At 43.1% G+C, this 16,573-nt stretch overlaps 1 protein-coding gene across 4 annotated transcripts in view; it reads left to right on the top strand.

Moving 5' to 3' along the window:
- Positions 1-16,573, top strand: part of Chd2 (chromodomain helicase DNA binding protein 2) — a 152,612-nt gene that overhangs the window by 131,416 nt on the left and 4,623 nt on the right. For 2 of the 4 annotated variants that reach the window (XR_002820119.1, XR_002820118.1), the window contains 4 exons: positions 2,531-2,709; positions 6,663-6,762; positions 8,643-8,857; positions 12,633-12,879. Coding sequence is in view for 1 of the 4 variants with exons in the window: in XM_023710091.1 (XP_023565859.1) it covers positions 2,531-2,709; positions 6,663-6,762; positions 8,643-8,819 (456 nt within the window). In the remaining 3 variants the exon portion in view is untranslated. Of the gene's footprint in view, positions 1-2,530; positions 2,710-6,662; positions 6,763-8,642; positions 8,858-12,632; positions 12,880-16,573 lie in introns of those variants that run through there. The other 2 variants (XM_023710091.1, XR_002820120.1) reach the window with 2 other exon arrangements.

Below are 16,573 nucleotides of genomic sequence, written 5' to 3'. Positions count from 1 at the left end.
TTCCAGTTTCATTGCACTGTGGTCAGATAATGTGCATGGGATAATTTCTGTTTTCTTGCATATACTTAAGCATGACCTATGGACCAGTATATGGTCTACCTACCATTTTCTTATACACTGTTGAATTACTCTGTGAAACAGTTGTAGAAATTTGCACTCCTGGTAATGAGTTTCAGTTCTAGTTGCTTCCTGTTTTTACAAAGTTGAAAATTTTTGGAATATAATTTTTGCCTTTACAAAGGCTGTGAAATACTGATTAATTGGTGATATAATTGAACGGTTATTTTCATGTTTATCGGACATTCATGTGTTCAGTGACTTACCTCTTTATGTGCTTAACATGTTTGGGATAATTTAAGTTTTTTTTGTCTTCGAGACAGGGTCTTGCTATGTAGTCCCGGCAGTTCTTGAACTCACTGTGTAGCCCAGGCTGGCCCCAGATTTGCAGTGTTCCTCCTGCTCCAGCCTTCAGAGTGCTGGAGTTACAGGCGTGCATCCCCATGCTTGGCAGTTTGTCTTTTCTTCCCAGACCTTTTCTGTAGGAATCTCATACACACCCTTTCATTACAGTCATTTGAAGGTATCTTCCAGTTTGTTTATTTTTAATCATTTTTTTATTCCTTAAATTTAACACTAAAAAATGCACAAATTATAAATGTGTAGATTGGTGGAAGTTATCACAGAAGGATAGACATTTGTAGGATTTTTGTTGTTCTAAGACTTTATGATCATGTATGCTACTTGATTCTGACAGGCGCTTGTAGCTGAGTATCTCACCATTCTGAGAAATCTTAGGTTATCTTGGGGTCAGTATGTCTCAGTCCTCAGTTTTATCTTTTATTTTTATTTATTTATTTTTATATATTTGCTACAAGGTCTCATTACACAACTTGGAATTGTAGGGATCTGCCTGTTTTCCGGTTAGCCTCCCCCACACTGGGATTACAGGGGTACGCTGCTGCCCTCAATCTTGGTGGCCCGGTCACTGTGGTGCCAGGGATTGAACCTCAGTTCCTGCACTTGCCTCAGCTGACCCTTTTATCTTTGCAGAATTAGTTATTTTAAGGTGTTACACTGGATATTGATCTCTAAGTTGGTCTTTCTATTGTGGTGCTTTCTGTTTTCTGGGAGATTCCCTCAAATTTATCTTCTACTGAACTTTGCATTTCTTTCATCATATTTGTCTAGGATCTTTCCTCATCTGTAGTCCTCTCAGTATTTTTTGTGCTTGTCTTTGTTTTCGTTAGTCATGTTAGACACTTTCTCCTCCAGCTTCAGTAGTGCACTGTGGTCTCCTCATATCCAACATGTGGGACTAAATGTGTTTTTGGAAGCACTAACCCTGTGGGAGGGCTTCGAGCGTTTTCCCTGCAGGGTGCGTCTGGCTGAGGTGCTTCATGAGGAAACTTGAGTGAGCCAGAGCCAGCACATTTGGTTCACCCTCTGGGATTGTCAACTTTTGTGAACTTTTCTCTTGATCTGCTAACTAGAGAGAGAAGGTCTGGCTTGCTTGGTTCTGGAATCTGAGTCAGAGTACGGGGTGGGGGGGGGGACTTCATGTAGCAAGCATTCATTCATATAATGCTCTTTGCTCTTGGTGTGCTTGCCCTTCACCCACACTCCAAGCCATGCTCAGAGCCTTTTCATTTGTCCTTTCTGGAGAATAAGCCTTTGTACCTGTTGCTGGGTGCAGTAATAGGTGGCCATGTCAGTTATGAATCTAGGTGTGTATGACTTCTTAAGCAGTGTTTAAATCAGTCTCTATAGTAGCCCTCATTCATCCTTCCGGGAGAATTGTACAGCACTGACTAGGTTTGGCTCCACGCTGACTGTACTGCTGACGTAGGAGTACATTTTCTCAGATCTATGAAGTCATTTCCCACGTTGCCAATACTTCGTTGCTGTTATTTTCTTTATGGGCTTAAACTTTTGAAAATGGGTTCTTTATGCAACTTGTTTTGGTGGGGTTGGGAAGAGAAAGAAAAAAGATCCATATGTTCAGTTTACTATCTTTTATCTGCAAGCCCTTTCTTTACAGTCCCTCAAACCTAAAGGATTTGTTAGTGACTTACCCTGTGTACAGTATTGAGCTAGTTCATGGCAGGAAGTTTTCAAGTTAGGCCTGTAATATTATTTCCCATTTGATCTTTGTAGCTGCCTTAAGAGATATCGCTGTGCCCCTCATGCTGCTGAGGAAACAGCAGTTAAGAATCTGGGAGGTTGCACTGGTGATAGAGCTCAGCACTACAGTACCTGCCCAGCAAGTGCAAAGTCCTGAGTTTGATTTTTGGTACCCAAAAATAACTGAGGGTTCATCATGTTTGTCCTAGTGATGACGCTCACACTTGCACATCGGTTTCCTGAGGCTAGTACTGTTCTTGTTTCATTCCACGCACATTGCCTGCTACTCACTGTTGTGGTCATATGGCATGGGGTGGCTGTGTTTTCTCTTGGGTGCTGAGGTTATGCTGTACACAGAAGGCTTCTTTCGTGCAGGTAGCTTATGTCTGTGTTCTGTGGTCTGTTCCAGTGTAAGGAGAGGATGAGGCCTGTGAAAAAGGCACTGAAACAGCTGGACAAACCTGACAAGGGACTTAATGTACAAGAACAGCTTGAACATACACGGAGCTGCCTGCTTAAAATTGGAGACCGGATAGCCAAGTGCCTTAAAGCCTACTCAGACCAGGAACACATTAAGCTGTGGAGGAGGTAACTGACCTTGCCTCTCATCTGCCCAGTTGGATTTGACAGTGTTTGGGTGGGTTTTGTTTACAAAGAGGAGGCAGAGCTACCTAATGAAAATGTTTTTCCTGATAGAATTCATCTGCTATCAGCATACCTGCAGGTTTCAACTTTCTTTTCATGAATAGGCAGTCCACTGAGACTAGGTTTTTGAAGGGGGAGGATGATGTTATTAATGTCATTTATAAAGAGACAGTGATGCTGGATTTGTGACCTATTCTATAAGATTCTGCCTTTTTTTTTTTTTTTTGGCTGACTCAGCCTGCCTTAAGGGCAGGGCTGGCACAGCATGTGGTGCCAGGGATTGACCCTTAGTCCCCTGCACCTGCCTAAGCTTGTCTAAACAGGCCCTTAAGACCACTGAGGTCATCTCACTGGCCCCGAAGAGTCTGCCTTTAAATCTGTTTGGGGGATAAATGATCTAGTGTAACTGCTTACCCACTGTGGGTTGATATTCAAGTATTATGTACCTACTACAGCTAATTTATGGGTTCTGTACCAGTACACTAGGTAAAATAGGTTAAAACCACTAATAACTATCAGTTCTCCATTCCTAGGTCTAAAAAACTCTGGTAGACAATTGGATTGATATAATTTAGTTTGTAATGCATGGTTTTTATATTTGTTAGTTTATTTAGTCTTTCATATTTGATATTTTATTGATTGTGTTGAGGATTGGTGCAGACGATTCTCTCTGTACACAGTTCTTAACACACGTACCAAAGAAAGCCATGTATTGTTTTTCAGTTATTCCAGTGACTTTCCAACTTCAAATTTGGAGGTAAATTTTCTGTAAGAGGATCAAGTTCTAGTATCTTAAAGTGTTTATTTATACACAGAAGTTTTGAGTGTTGTCTGAGGTCCTTGGCAGCAGACCTGTTTCCCATTTTAGAATATTTACACCTATTTAACAGCATATCTTTGGGAATGGGTTCTGAGTCTAAGCAGAATTTGTTCATTGATATTTCATATACATGTTGTACATATAGACTGAATGCTTGTGCTGCATGTTTGCTTTGCCTGTATTTTGATAGTGACTCCATTGCAGTAGATCAGGTGTGGAATTTTCCGCTTTGCTGTCAAGTTGGCACTCAAATGGCTCAAGATTTCAGATTGGAGATGTTCAATCTCACTTTTGATTTTTTTTTTTTTTTTGAATTTTTTTTATTTTAGGGAAGGGTATATAGGGTGTTCAGGGTCTCACTACTAGATCTGACTCATAGTGATCTGCCCTGTTTACAGCCTCTCAAGAGCTGGGATTACAGGCACAACCCTGCCCAGTCTCAACTGTCCTCAACTTGCCCTGGGGGCGGGGCCGGCATGCAGGCCCTGGGATCGAACCCCTGGCCCCTGTGCCTGCTTGCAGATGCTTTAATCTGCTGAGCTATTTGGCTGGCCTTACTTTTGATATTTTGAGAAGACATTACTGACATTTCTAAAAGACAATTCTAATACTAAGTCTCTTTCCATAAAACTCAGCTACTTTGAACCTGTACACTTTGTGTTCAGTGCAGTTACCTTTCTTCCGCCAGTATCAGTGATTATTATTTATTTAAATCATAGTCTCATTATGTAGCACAGCTAGTGTAAACTCAAAATATTGTCGCTTCAGCCTCCCAAGGGCTGGGATTATAGGTGTGCACCACCACACCCAGATTGGTTTGCTAAATGAAAAATGGATTTAAGAAAAGGTATCTGTATCTGTCATGAGGCTTCTTCTTCTTCTTCTTCTTCTTTTTTTTTTTCTTTTTAATGTATTTGGTACAGGGTCTCACTATGCAGCTCCAACTCATAGTGATCCTCCTGTTTTCTGCCTCCCAGCACTGGGATTACCTGTGTGCATCACAATGCCTCCTGCCTGCTCAGCTAGCCTGGGGGCAGGGTGCACAGCATGCGGTGCCAGCCATTGAAGCCATCCCTGTGCTTGCCTAAGTGCGTGCTTAGTCCACTGAGCTATCTTTCCAGCTGAAGGCTTCGTTCATGAAGCTCTCTTTAGTATGCATCACACCCATAAATAAAATTTTTTAAATGTTACTGTTTTTCCTCAACGCTGTTAACAATTTCTTTCTTTACCTAGCCTGTATGGGCTTCCTATTTTTTACCTGAATAGAATATAACAGGTGTCACCCTAGTACGTAGATCCATGAAACCAGGCTCTCCCTAGTGTACACTTGGATCTGCTTTTGTGACCTTTGATACTTGGCTTTGGCTCTGATACTTGACCATGGCTAGCAGTAGTTCATAAGAAAGTCCTTAAGCATCAAAACTAGTATAAGGCAGGACTACTGGGAGACTGGCCACCATAAAGTAATAAACAGAAGATCAGGTATAGAAATTCCAAGAAGAAGATGGCTGCACAAGGATAGGCAGGGAGGAGATCTCCCGAGAGGCAGGCAGATGCCTTCGAGCTGCTTGGATGCAAGCTGGTGACCACCTGCTCAGCAGAGTTCTCAGGCTTCAGCAAAGGCTTGAAAGTAAGATGTAGCACATGCCTGCCGCCACAGCATCCAGAAGGCTGAGACAGGAGGGTCTGAAAGTTGGAGCACACCCCAGGCTGCAGAATGTATTCAAAGCTTGTATAACTTACATGCTAAGACTGCTTCTTAAAAAAAAAAAAAAAAAAACACCAACAACAAACCTCCACCCTACCTCCCTAAGGAAGGAAGGAAGGAAGGAAGGAAGGAAGGAAGGAAGGAAGGAAGGGACAGCGAGATTGAGAGGTGTTCAGGGCTTAAAGGCAGTTTGCTCAAAAGATTTGTCCTTTTCCCCACAAACTTTATAAAGATGTTTATTTCCCGTAAAATTCTCACCCTGTCAAATTAAAAAATTAAGACACAAACTGGTTTACATTTTTAGAATAGATCATTCCCCTAGTTCCATTAAAAAACAGTATAAATACAAGCAGTCTGTATATATTACTGATGAATTCACCTAATACTTTAGTTCCCTGATCCTTTGACCTTATCTCTGAGGATGGGTGGATGGATGGATGGATGGATGGATGGATGGATGGATGGATGGATTGATTTGTGGTATGGCAACTGGCCTGGAAGTAGAGTGGGTTCGGGGGCTTTGGTGTGATTTGTCTTCACTTGTCTTTGTGGTCCTCTCCCATCACTCCTAACATGTGAAGGCTGACATTGAAGCCCCTGAGCTTTATGGCTTTAGCTTTTTTTATTTTTTATTTTTTATTGTCATAATGTTTATGTTGTGCCACTACTTACAGAACTAAAATTATATACGTGAAAGATTTGTATTACTTCCCCAAAAGACTGACTTTATAGGAGGGCTTAGAAAGCAAAGCCTTCTACCTGGCACAGTAGGTTTATAGTTAGGGAACCTGTACAGATGCTCTGTCAAGGGCAGGGTGTGGAGAAACTGCCCACTAGAAAGCTTGCAGAGGTGCCTCCACAGCTGCCTCTTCTGAGTACCTGTATGACTCTGTACCTTCAGTGCTGTGCAGTGATGGCATTGGAAGGTACCACTTAGAGTCTGAGAAGTCCAGGCTTGGCGGGGATAACGGGGAGGAGAAAAGGGCAGCAGCATAGTGGCGAGAGCTGAGTGGAGGGCCCAGCCGAGGACAGAGTGGTGGGGATGGGTGTGTGGTAGGCTCAGAAAGTGGGGTGTTGGCGGCAAGCTCACAGGCCTGCAGCAGCAGGTACCCTTGATACAAATTAGATGGGCTTAACCATTGACAGCCCTTGTCTCAAGACTTCTTAACCAGACTTTTGATAGCATAAGAAGAGCTTTACAAATGCAAAAACTTGAGAAAGTTTTCATAACTTCAGTTTCTCTAGTTACTCTACAGGCTTCAGCAAAGGCTTGAAAGTTTAATAGCTTAGCATGCATGAAGTGGATACAAAATTACTGTGTTAATTTTCTAATTTACCAGGACTGTTACTTTTTTTTTTCTTTTTTAGAAACCTATGGATTTTTGTTTCTAAGTTTACAGAATTTGATGCTCGAAAACTACATAAGTTATACAAGATGGCTCACAAGAAAAGATCTCAAGAGGAGGAGGTAAAATGCACATTTAATGCTAACAGCAAGAGCAGGGATGGTCACAGGGCTGTGGCTTGTTGCTGGTTTCTTCACAGATGGAGGAGCAGGTCCAAGTGGGGAGGTGAAAGCTGCCCCCAGATCAGTGTGCGTATGGCCTGCAGCCCCTCTGACCTTCTGCCTTGAGAGTGCGTGCACCGCGTAGCTGCACAGGGTCTCAGTCCACCAGTGCTTACTGTGTAAAATTAGCAGTGCGTCAGAGCCAGTGTTTTTAAATCCCGAGAAGGATTCATTACCTGCTGTTCTTATATTCTGGACTCATTTATTAACGCCTCCTCCTGATCCATGTGCATGTGGCTTACAGTGGTTTGACAAGGTGGCTTCAAATAGGAAACAAAATTGTGGGCACAGGATACTTCTCCTATTGTTTTGTGGGCTGTGTGCTGGGTGTCCCACACATTCGTAATTAGAGAGTCATAGTGCTCCCAAAAGGAGAAGGTGCTCCTGTGGCGTGTAGGCTGGGAGCCAGAGTGGCTGCTGCAGAGCCTGTGCTCCTTATACACTGCGGTGTCAGCTCCGGGAAGGCAGAGAGAGTGTTTCACCTACTGCTGTGGGCTTAGTGTGTGCAGTGGCGTGAAACGCAAGATCAGCACTTGGATGTGTTTATTATGTGAACTTAGGCTGTACCCAGGGCTCTGCTAGCCTGGAAAACAATACCTTGAGGTAGTTTACAGCTTAATTTTATACAGAAGATTATGATACATTATCATCTAAGGATAATGTACTAATATTACTATTAGTGCAGATTTATACATTATAAAAGTCTGTGAAAGAAACCAGGACAGACCAGAAAAGGAAACAAAATAGGAAAGAACCTTAGGAGTTTGGATAAATATCTGAATTTGGGGGCATAATGATAAAGAGCTTCATTAATTATCAGATGTTAGTATCGTATAAAAAATAGTGATATCCTACTAGTAGGGGTATAAATTGTCATATTTTTGGAGGATGGTTTTAGAGATAGTTCAAAAGAGAAGAACAAAATCCTGCTTTTAGCAGTTTAGTTTAGGGGGCTGGGGAGATGGCTCAGTGGAATAAGCACTTCCCTGGCAAGCTCAAGGGCCTGAGTTCAATCCCTGGTTCTGCTAAAAAAAAAGCGCAAAACAATTTAATTTAAGGGGATAGTTAAGGATTTAAACATTCTTAAAAATGACTTCGAAGACTAACAAAAAGAAATAGGTTAGATTGTGATACAGCCATATGGGAGTATAATAACTTTATGTGGGATGATTTTTGCAAATATTAAGTGAAAGAAGATACAACACCAAATGATATTTTTGTATTATAATCAATACAAATATACAAGAAAGCTTAGAAAGATAAGAACTTAATTATTAAGTCATTCCCTTGGCGATTAGATTTTAGGAGACTTTACGTTTGTTTTTTATTTTTCATATTGAGCATTTTACGTGGGTGATAAAAGAGGGGGTTACTCCAAGCCTTTGATCTCTAATGTGATGACTTGGTGTAGGCACTAGTTCTTTCTAGGCATTGGGGCTTGGTCTAGGTGGCCTGCTAGAGTCGCCGGTCCTGGGGGAGCTGAGAGCCTGACCTCATGTTCCACACCTTGTGCAGGGGCAGCCACCAGTGCTGCTGTCATTCTCACCAGAGCTTGCCGGTTGAGTTTGGTTTTCCCACTGGGCCCTAGTAGGTTAAACTCTCCTAAAGGATCGCTGTTAGGCTTAAGAGCTCATTGGAAGTGATGAGCATATCTTGTGAAGAAGGCAGTAAAACTCAGGTCAGAAGTCAGGAACAAGTAGGAAATGTTTGTGGAGGTGAGGGTCTTTATTCTGTACTCAAATTAAGCATGCGATCTTGAGCTTTTTGGTTTTCCTTTACAGGAGCAAAAGAAGAAAGATGACATGATTGGTGGTAAAAAAACCATTTTGACCAGAGGCCTCCAGCTCCAGTCGGGATTCTCTGATATCTCAGTCTCACACCTCGCACAGCCTTCACCCTCAGAAGCCTCATTTGCCTGCCTCCCATGGCCCACAGATGCATGGACACCCCAGAGATAACTACAGTCACCCCAACAAGAGACATTTTAGTAATGCAGGTAGACCATTCAGAGGAGCTTTAAAAGAAGGGCCCAGAAACCCAGTCATTGTATTTTCCAAAGACCATAATTAGACTTTTTTTTTTTTACTTTGTTCATCTCCAGGACTTGATTGTCCCCTTTCTTGATGAGATAAGCGTGAAGTAACGATCCCAATTATTCCCAACTTTCAGAAGAACGTAGCTACTATAAATAAGAGTTAGTAGATGGAGGGAAAAGTGTATATTCTGTGATAGGTAAATGGTTAAAAATGCTAGTATAAAGAAGTCTTATGGGGCCTGGAAGATGGGTCAGTGGAATAAGTGCTTCCCTGGTGAGCGCAAGGGACTCAGTCCAATCCCCATTTCCGCCAAAAAAAAAAAAAAGTCTTGTTAAGTTGGTGACAGAAACATAATGAAATAGAGAAATAAGGGAAGGAGATTGAACAGAGTGAAGAGAACAACCTATGCAACAAGAGGAGACAAAAACTGTATGTCTGATAAAGGGCTAAAGGGCTGGGGAGATAGCTCAGAAGGACCTGAGTTCAATCCTTGGTTCTGCCAAAAAAAAACCCCAGACATCCAAAGGGTATCAGGAACTCAGTAGTAAGAAACCAACCTGATTGAAAATTGGGCAGAAAAGGGCTGGCCGAATAGCTCAATGGATTAAAGTGCCTGTAAGCAGGTGCAGGGGCCAGGGGTTCGATCCCCGGGCCTGCCACGCCGGCTCGCACCTGTAATCCCAGCTCTTGGGAAGCTGGAAACAAGCGGATCGCTATGAATCAGATCTAGTAGTGAGACTCTGAACACCCTGTAGGCCCTTCCCTAAAATCCAAAAAAAAAAAAAAAAAAAAAAAAGAAAATTGGGCAAAGACATGGATAGGCATTTCTCAACAAATGGTGTTAAAATTTTTGAGATGTTCTAAGTTGAGTTCCAGGCAGAGGATAGAGAGAGGAAAAAGAGAGGCACAGGTGATTTTACCTCACAGCTGTAAGCTTATCAACAAAGCAGAGTAAAATGGCTGCTCCATATTCTTTCCTGCATGCTGAAGATTACCCTACAGGGCCATTCCTATGCTGTTTTTGGAAGCAACCAACCAACCAAACAGCTAGCAGCCAGCCAAGAAGCAGCAACATCTTCTCTTTATGGGCTAACCTCTTGTCCCAGGACTTTGCCCACTCACTGTTGTTCTGCCCCTCTTGGAGATAATCAGTTTAGGTTCAGTGTAAACAATTTTTCTTCTCCTGGAATTTTATTTTAAAACATCCTAGCCCCTTCGGTCCAGTGAACTTTTCTAACTGCTCTCTAGCCAGGCTGCTGATGGCTTACAAGAATTTGCTCCAGGACTGGTCCTTTGACCTTTGGGCTAGCTAGCATCTGTACAGCTGAGGTAACCCTTGCCTTCAGATATCTCTTTAGTTTCAAAAATTTAATAGAAGGCATATAATGACCAAGAAGTGTACAAAAAATGTTCAACATCACTGTTCAATGAAATATAAATTAAAACTACAAAGAAATGTCACCTTACACCTGCTATCGTTTTCACAATGATAAAGAGGTGGAATGATGTGAAGAGGCAGCCTTTGCAGTTTATGGGAATTGAAGTTGTGCAACCATTGTAGAAAAGAATGTGGAGGTCGCTAGTAAAACTTAAACTTGAGCCACCACCATATGACCCACTTCTCTCATTGGGTATACATTCAGAGGAACTGAAATCACACACACTGCATCCCCCCTGGAAAAGGTGCTGCTGGGTTTTCATTCCATCAGCAGTGGCCTTCCTAGGCAAGGCCCAGATATTTCTTGACTTCTGTACTCAGAATCACAAAGCTCTTATGTCGCTCCTGTATAGGATGATTGAGAAATAAATATATCCATGTTCTTAGACCTAGTTATATTAGGGATATTTGTCTTTTGATATTAGGCTGCTTTTGTTATTGTATGATGTTGCTTATTTGTATTCTGAATGTTTCAAAGTAGCTTCCTATTTAGTTGCCAGCCTTCTTTTACTTTAAGCCTTGGATTTCTTACATAACCCTTTAGCATGTTTAGGATGGGAGTGTGAGTCGTGTGTCTGCTGCCAGGCAGTGTGATCCGTTGGTGCGGTGGGTTCAGGACTGTGCCACGTGGACTTCCAGTGTTACAGGCTGTCTGTGTGCTGATGACTCAAGCTGGAGGGAACATGTTAGTAGCTCAGTACTTTCTAACCCTTGACCTACATAAAGAGGATTGAAGAAGAAAGAAGCAGCAGCTTGATTTATTCCAGAAATAAATGATTTGGCTTGAGTTGTAGGCATCTGTGCTGTACCACGAACATTAACACTATGAAATCTTTCCATTTGATTTGAAACTCTCTTCAAATGATCTTTATTTACATGTTTACATGTAGTCTTTTGTTGTTAACTTTTTAAAGTTAAATAGTCAAACCTTTGTGGTCCTCTGGTCTGATCCACTGGGACCAACAGTAAACCTAAGGCACTGGTTGATAGTGCTTTCTATTAATGGATCACAGTCTGAGATGCATGAGTTCTGTGATGGCATAGCCTGGCTGTGAAAGGAATGTGAAGAGGCCAACAGAAGTGAGCAACGATGTTGGTTTGGTGGCATGTTTTTGATCTTGACGAAAGCAGGCAGAAGATGAGTTTTCTGTGATGCTGCATAGTTCCTTCTCATTAATCCCAGTAGTAGTTTCTTGGACTACGTAAAATGAAGTTCCGTGGGTTGAGCGGCTTAATACTTCACATTTTACATCAGACATCTGAAATGGAAATGTCTGCGGAGTAGGTTCCTTCTGGGGCTCTGAGGGTGTCTGTTACCACAGTTTTCTTACCTCCTGTCTTGCTGCAGTGCTGGGCCTTCCTTGACTTGCAGCACCTGTGACTTTACATGGGATCTTTCTGCCTTTGCAAAAGCTGTCATGCTGAATTTAGGGCCCTGCTTAAATCCATGCAATCTCACCTCCAGGTCCTTAGCTGCCTCTGTAAGAGCCCATTTCCAAGTAGCCACAGGCTCTGCTGGACATATACTTTGGGGCTGTAGTTCACTCAGCACAGCCTTCATCCCCAGACTTCTGCGTCTCTACTACCTCTCCTAAGTCTAGTGTGAGTGGTTTTCTTAGGGCAAAAGGGAAGCTGAAAAAGTTAAATAGATTTTAGTTTGTCCAAATCCAGTGTTGAGGAATTACTTTTCACAGGAGATGGGAGGTCTGTTTTTTTGTTGTCTAGGGAAGAGTAGACTTAGTAAATATGGTGGAGGGAGATTTTCAGAAACCAGGCACAAGTTACAGCAGCCAGATTAAACTTTGGATGTGTGTCTAGGTTATTATCTTGCCACTTTAAAATTGTAGTACAGGGGGCCGGGGAGATAGCTCAGTAGAATAAACACTTACTTGGCAAGCCCAAGGGCCTGAGTTCAATCCCTGGTTCCGCAAAAAAAAAAAAAAAAAAAAAACTCCAAAAAACTGTAGTAATATTTTCCACACTACTGTTTGGGTTTCGTTTTTTAAGTAAATCTTTCAAGGGTCTGCCACAGGTTGGGAAGTAGGCAGGTATAGAAAATGGAAAGCAGTAGTTCTTAAGATGTTAAGAGAGGATGGGGTGAACGAGTTTTCTTGTGCCTGGAAAGTTGAGGGGAGTGGAGAATGTTAGGTTTCATTACTGGTGTGTTAACAAGCAGGACGAAGGTCAGAAAGGAAGAAATTAAAACCATGGCCTTAAGGTGTGTCAGCCTTTCAGTTCAAACTTTATTGAAAGTCACACTCAGCCATTCCTGTAGTCATCCATCACTTTTCCTGCAGATCGAGGAGACTGGCAGAGGGAAAGGAAGTTCAGCTACGGTGCTGGCAATAACAATCCACCCTGGGGCAGTGACCGGCACCATCAGTACGAGCAGCACTGGTACAAGGACCACCACTATGGTGACCGGCGACACATGGATGCCCATCGTTCTGGAAGCTATCGGCCCAACAACCTATCCCGGAAGAGACCGTACGATCAGTACAGCAGTGACCGAGATCACCGGGGCCATAGAGACTACTACGACAGGTGTGCGGACTGTCTAGGCGGGAAAGATGGTGGCGTGCACACGTGTGTCTGTCTATCAGATAACTAACAGGATGTCTTACCTTGTATCAGTCATGGTCCCAAGTCTGACCAGTCGTCACTGCTGCCCAGGCATCTCCGCAGAGTGGAGAGGAGTTACTCACTGTGTGCTGGGCGATGGCTGGCAGTGCAAATTTTGAGATTTTCCTGGGATTGGGAGTTTTATTGTGGGCTGAGGAGGAGGAGAGGCCAGTGTTCCTCGATCTAATCCTGAGAGTCAGACAGAGAGGAGTGGAATAGACGCCCCAGGCTCAGGCCAAGGAAGAGCTCCCACCTCCGAGGTGGTTACCCAGAAGATGAGCCGGCGGGATGCATGCCAGGTTATTGGCTTTATGTTTTATTCTGTGGGTCATAGGAATTATTTGTGGTTTATTTCACCTGAATGAGAAAAGTTGCTTACTGCCTTTTAGGAAATCTACCAAGAGGTAGCCATAAAATCCTGGAGCCAGCAACAGACCTTGTTAAGCTCTGCACAGAGCTCTCACCATGTTGGGCAGCAGGGGTTCTGAGGTGGCCCCACCCCGCGGTCTCGGGCTCTGCCTCCTCGTGGCAGAGTCAGAGCTGGCAGGAGCACCGCCACTGGTCTATGTGGTGAGCCGCGGATTTAAAGTGTGAGAGGCAGCAAGTACGGAGAGGTTGTACGTGTTCCTTCTAAACGTAGGACTTGGCTGTTATTTAATCTCTTAGTACTTCTGGTTTTCTCTGGGCTGAGGCTTTGCGCTGTTTGGATTGTTTTTGAGTTTAAGGTGGGGTGTTGTGTACATACTTGTCAGTGTCCTGGTGTCATTTGGAAGATTTGGAAAGCCAACCTGTGTGAGTTCCGCAGCAGCCGCTGCCACCGCGCGCACCACTGCTGCCTCCTCTGCTGCTCTGTGTCCGTCTCATCTCGTGTCCCTCTTCTTCTGCTTGAAGAACTTCTTTTTTATGGGTCTGCTCATGATACATTCTCTTACCTTTGGTTTTATGTCTAATGAGATTATTGTGCCTTCCTCTTTGAAAGATGTTTTTGCTGGATGTGAATCTTTAGATTAACAGTTTCTTTTTTTTTTTTGTTTGGTGGAACTGGGGATTGAACTCAGGTCCTTGCGCTTGCCAGGGAAGCGCTTATTCCACTGAGCCATCTCCCCGGCCCAGCAGTTTTTTTCAATACTTTATTATTACTGCATCATTTCTGATGAGAAAACTGTCATTTGGCCTGGGGATGTGGCTCAGTGTGCAGTGCCTGCCTGGCATTCCTGAAGCTGCAGGACTACCGAAATCAGAAAGATGGCTGTTCCTTGTGCCACCTTTTTAATACCTATTTATGACACTTATTTTTTCTCATGTTTCTTGTGCTTGAGAATTGCTGAGCTGCTTGAATTTGTAGATTTATCATATCCAAAGAATTTAGAAAATTTTTCAATATGCATATATTCTTTCTGCTCCCTATTAAAATTCTAGTTTTACTTACATTTATTTTGCTTGATGTATTCTCACAGCTCATTCGAAATCATTTCTTTTTTCATTTTGGGGGTAGTTCCTGTTGTACACCTTTCAGCTTACTAGTATTTTCTGTCTTAATGTCTAAGCTCGGGGCACCATCCAGGATATCTTACATTTCAAAGATGGTAGTTTTATTTCTAAAAGCCCTAAAAGTTGTATTTGGGCCCCTCCTCCTCCTTTCTTCTTTCTTTTTTTTTTTTTTTTTAAATCTTCCATCCCTCTAACTTTGCAAAATTTGGAATATAGTCATCAAAGCTGTTTTTTTTTTTTTTTTTTTTAATGGCAGAGGTTTTTTTTTTTTTTTTTGCTCCGAATGCCTTCAAGGCATGACTGGCTGGCTTGCGTTGTGGGGATCGAACCACAGCAACCTGAGCCTGACTGCTTGGTTGAAGCAGCCACTTAAAGAACTGAGCTAAGGGGCAGGCCTCCATCATCAAAGCTGTTTTAATGTCCTTGTCTTCTAGTTGATTCTGTACTTGTGAGTTGGACTTGATAATTGGTCTTCTCATAGGCCTTATTGCTCAGGTGCTTTCCATGTCTGGTAGTTTTGATCAGATGCCAGGTAAAATTTACCTTGTCGAATGCTTTTTGTACTTGTGTGAATACTGTGAAGCTCTCTTATGAGCACAGGTCACTTGGGAGCATGATTCTTCCAGTCTTGCTGACAGGCTGTTACGCTCTGAGGGCTGGCTGTGGTCCGCCCCTGCTGCGGGCCCAGGGCCCCTTCAGGCTGGTGAGGACAACTGTTGCCTCTGCTGCCTGGCCTTGGGCGGTTTCCTCACATGGCCCCGCAGCATGCGCTTCAGCTGTGCACTCGGAGGGGCCCTGCAGCTCTGCAGGCTCTTCTCCCTCTGTGCAGAGCTCGCTGCTGTTGCCCTTCCGCCGCCTTGGTCCCTTGGCAGTCTGTGGCCTCCCTACCTCTGTCTCTCACGTGGTCACAGCCTTGGAGGGTTGAGATGGGGGCTATTAGAATACTCATCTTGTTACTTTCCATCCCTCATGGAGCACGGTTCTTGGTTTGTTTCTTAAAAACAATAGGTCTGGTATCGTTTTGTTTTGGTGTTCTCCTGCTTGTTCAGGCAGGAGGGTATATCTGCCCCTGTCACTCCATCTTAGCTGGAACCTGACTGGAACTCAGTGTCTCACTCCATCTCTCTCTCTCTCTCTCTGAAATTCACACTGTATAAATAACCATTTTAAGTGAGAAGTGCAGTGTCATTGGTGCATGCGTGGTGTTGTGTGGTCACCTCTTCTGTGTAGCTGCACACCACTTGATCTCCTCAAAGAAGCCCCATGACGGGGCATGTGTTCCTTCTTCTTCTTCTTTTTTTTTTTTGGCAGAACCAGGATTGAACTCAGGCCTTTGCGCTTGCCAGGGAAGCACTTATTCCACTGAGCCATCTCCCCGGCCTCCACACTTCTATAAGTGGTTGTATTAGTTTTCATTCCTGCCAGTAATGCAGAAGAGTTTCTTTTTCCCTTTAGCATCACCAGTAGTTTTGTTTTGATTAGTTCTTTTTTTGATGATAGCCATTCTTTTCTGGGGTAAGATGGTGTCTAAGTGTTTTAATTTTCATTTGTCTGATGGCCTGAAATGATGGGTGTCTTGGTCACTTTTCTCTCATTGCTAGACAAAATATCTAACACCCAAAATTAAGGTAGGAAAGGTTTATTTAGCTCACAGTTGGTGGAGGTTTCAGCCTATACTTGTCTGACTTCAAGGCAGAGTGGCACATGGCAGCGGGCAGCAGCCCGTGGTGGCAGAAAGCAGCAAGAGCAGTACGCCTCTTTTCTTTCCCTTATGCTGTACTCAAGCTGCCTGTCCCCAGGAGGGTGTGGCACGCGCACCAGTAATCCCAGCATTGGATCATGAATTAATCACAAACTTGATAAGCTCCCCCCATGACTGTGCATGAGGCTTTGAGGGACATCTTGACACAAACCGTAACAATGGGCATTCTTTTCATTTATTGGCCATTTGTACTACTTCTAAGATATGTCTGTGCATTTTGGTTGCCCATTTTTTGATTGGTTCTTTTTATTTTTTTGATTGGTTCTTTTATTTTGGGGAATAACTAGCAAAATTTTATCTTTTTTTTTTTTTTTTTTTTTTGATACTACTTGGCATAATATTTTAATTATTTGACACCAGTAA

This window comes from Octodon degus, unplaced genomic scaffold (assembly GCF_000260255.1).
Source record: "Octodon degus isolate 3935 unplaced genomic scaffold, OctDeg1.0 scaffold00002, whole genome shotgun sequence".
Classification (NCBI taxonomy): domain Eukaryota; kingdom Metazoa; phylum Chordata; class Mammalia; order Rodentia; family Octodontidae; genus Octodon; species Octodon degus.
The sequence above is the reverse complement of the archived record's forward strand: the minus strand, read 5'-3'. Positions and strand labels throughout refer to the sequence as shown.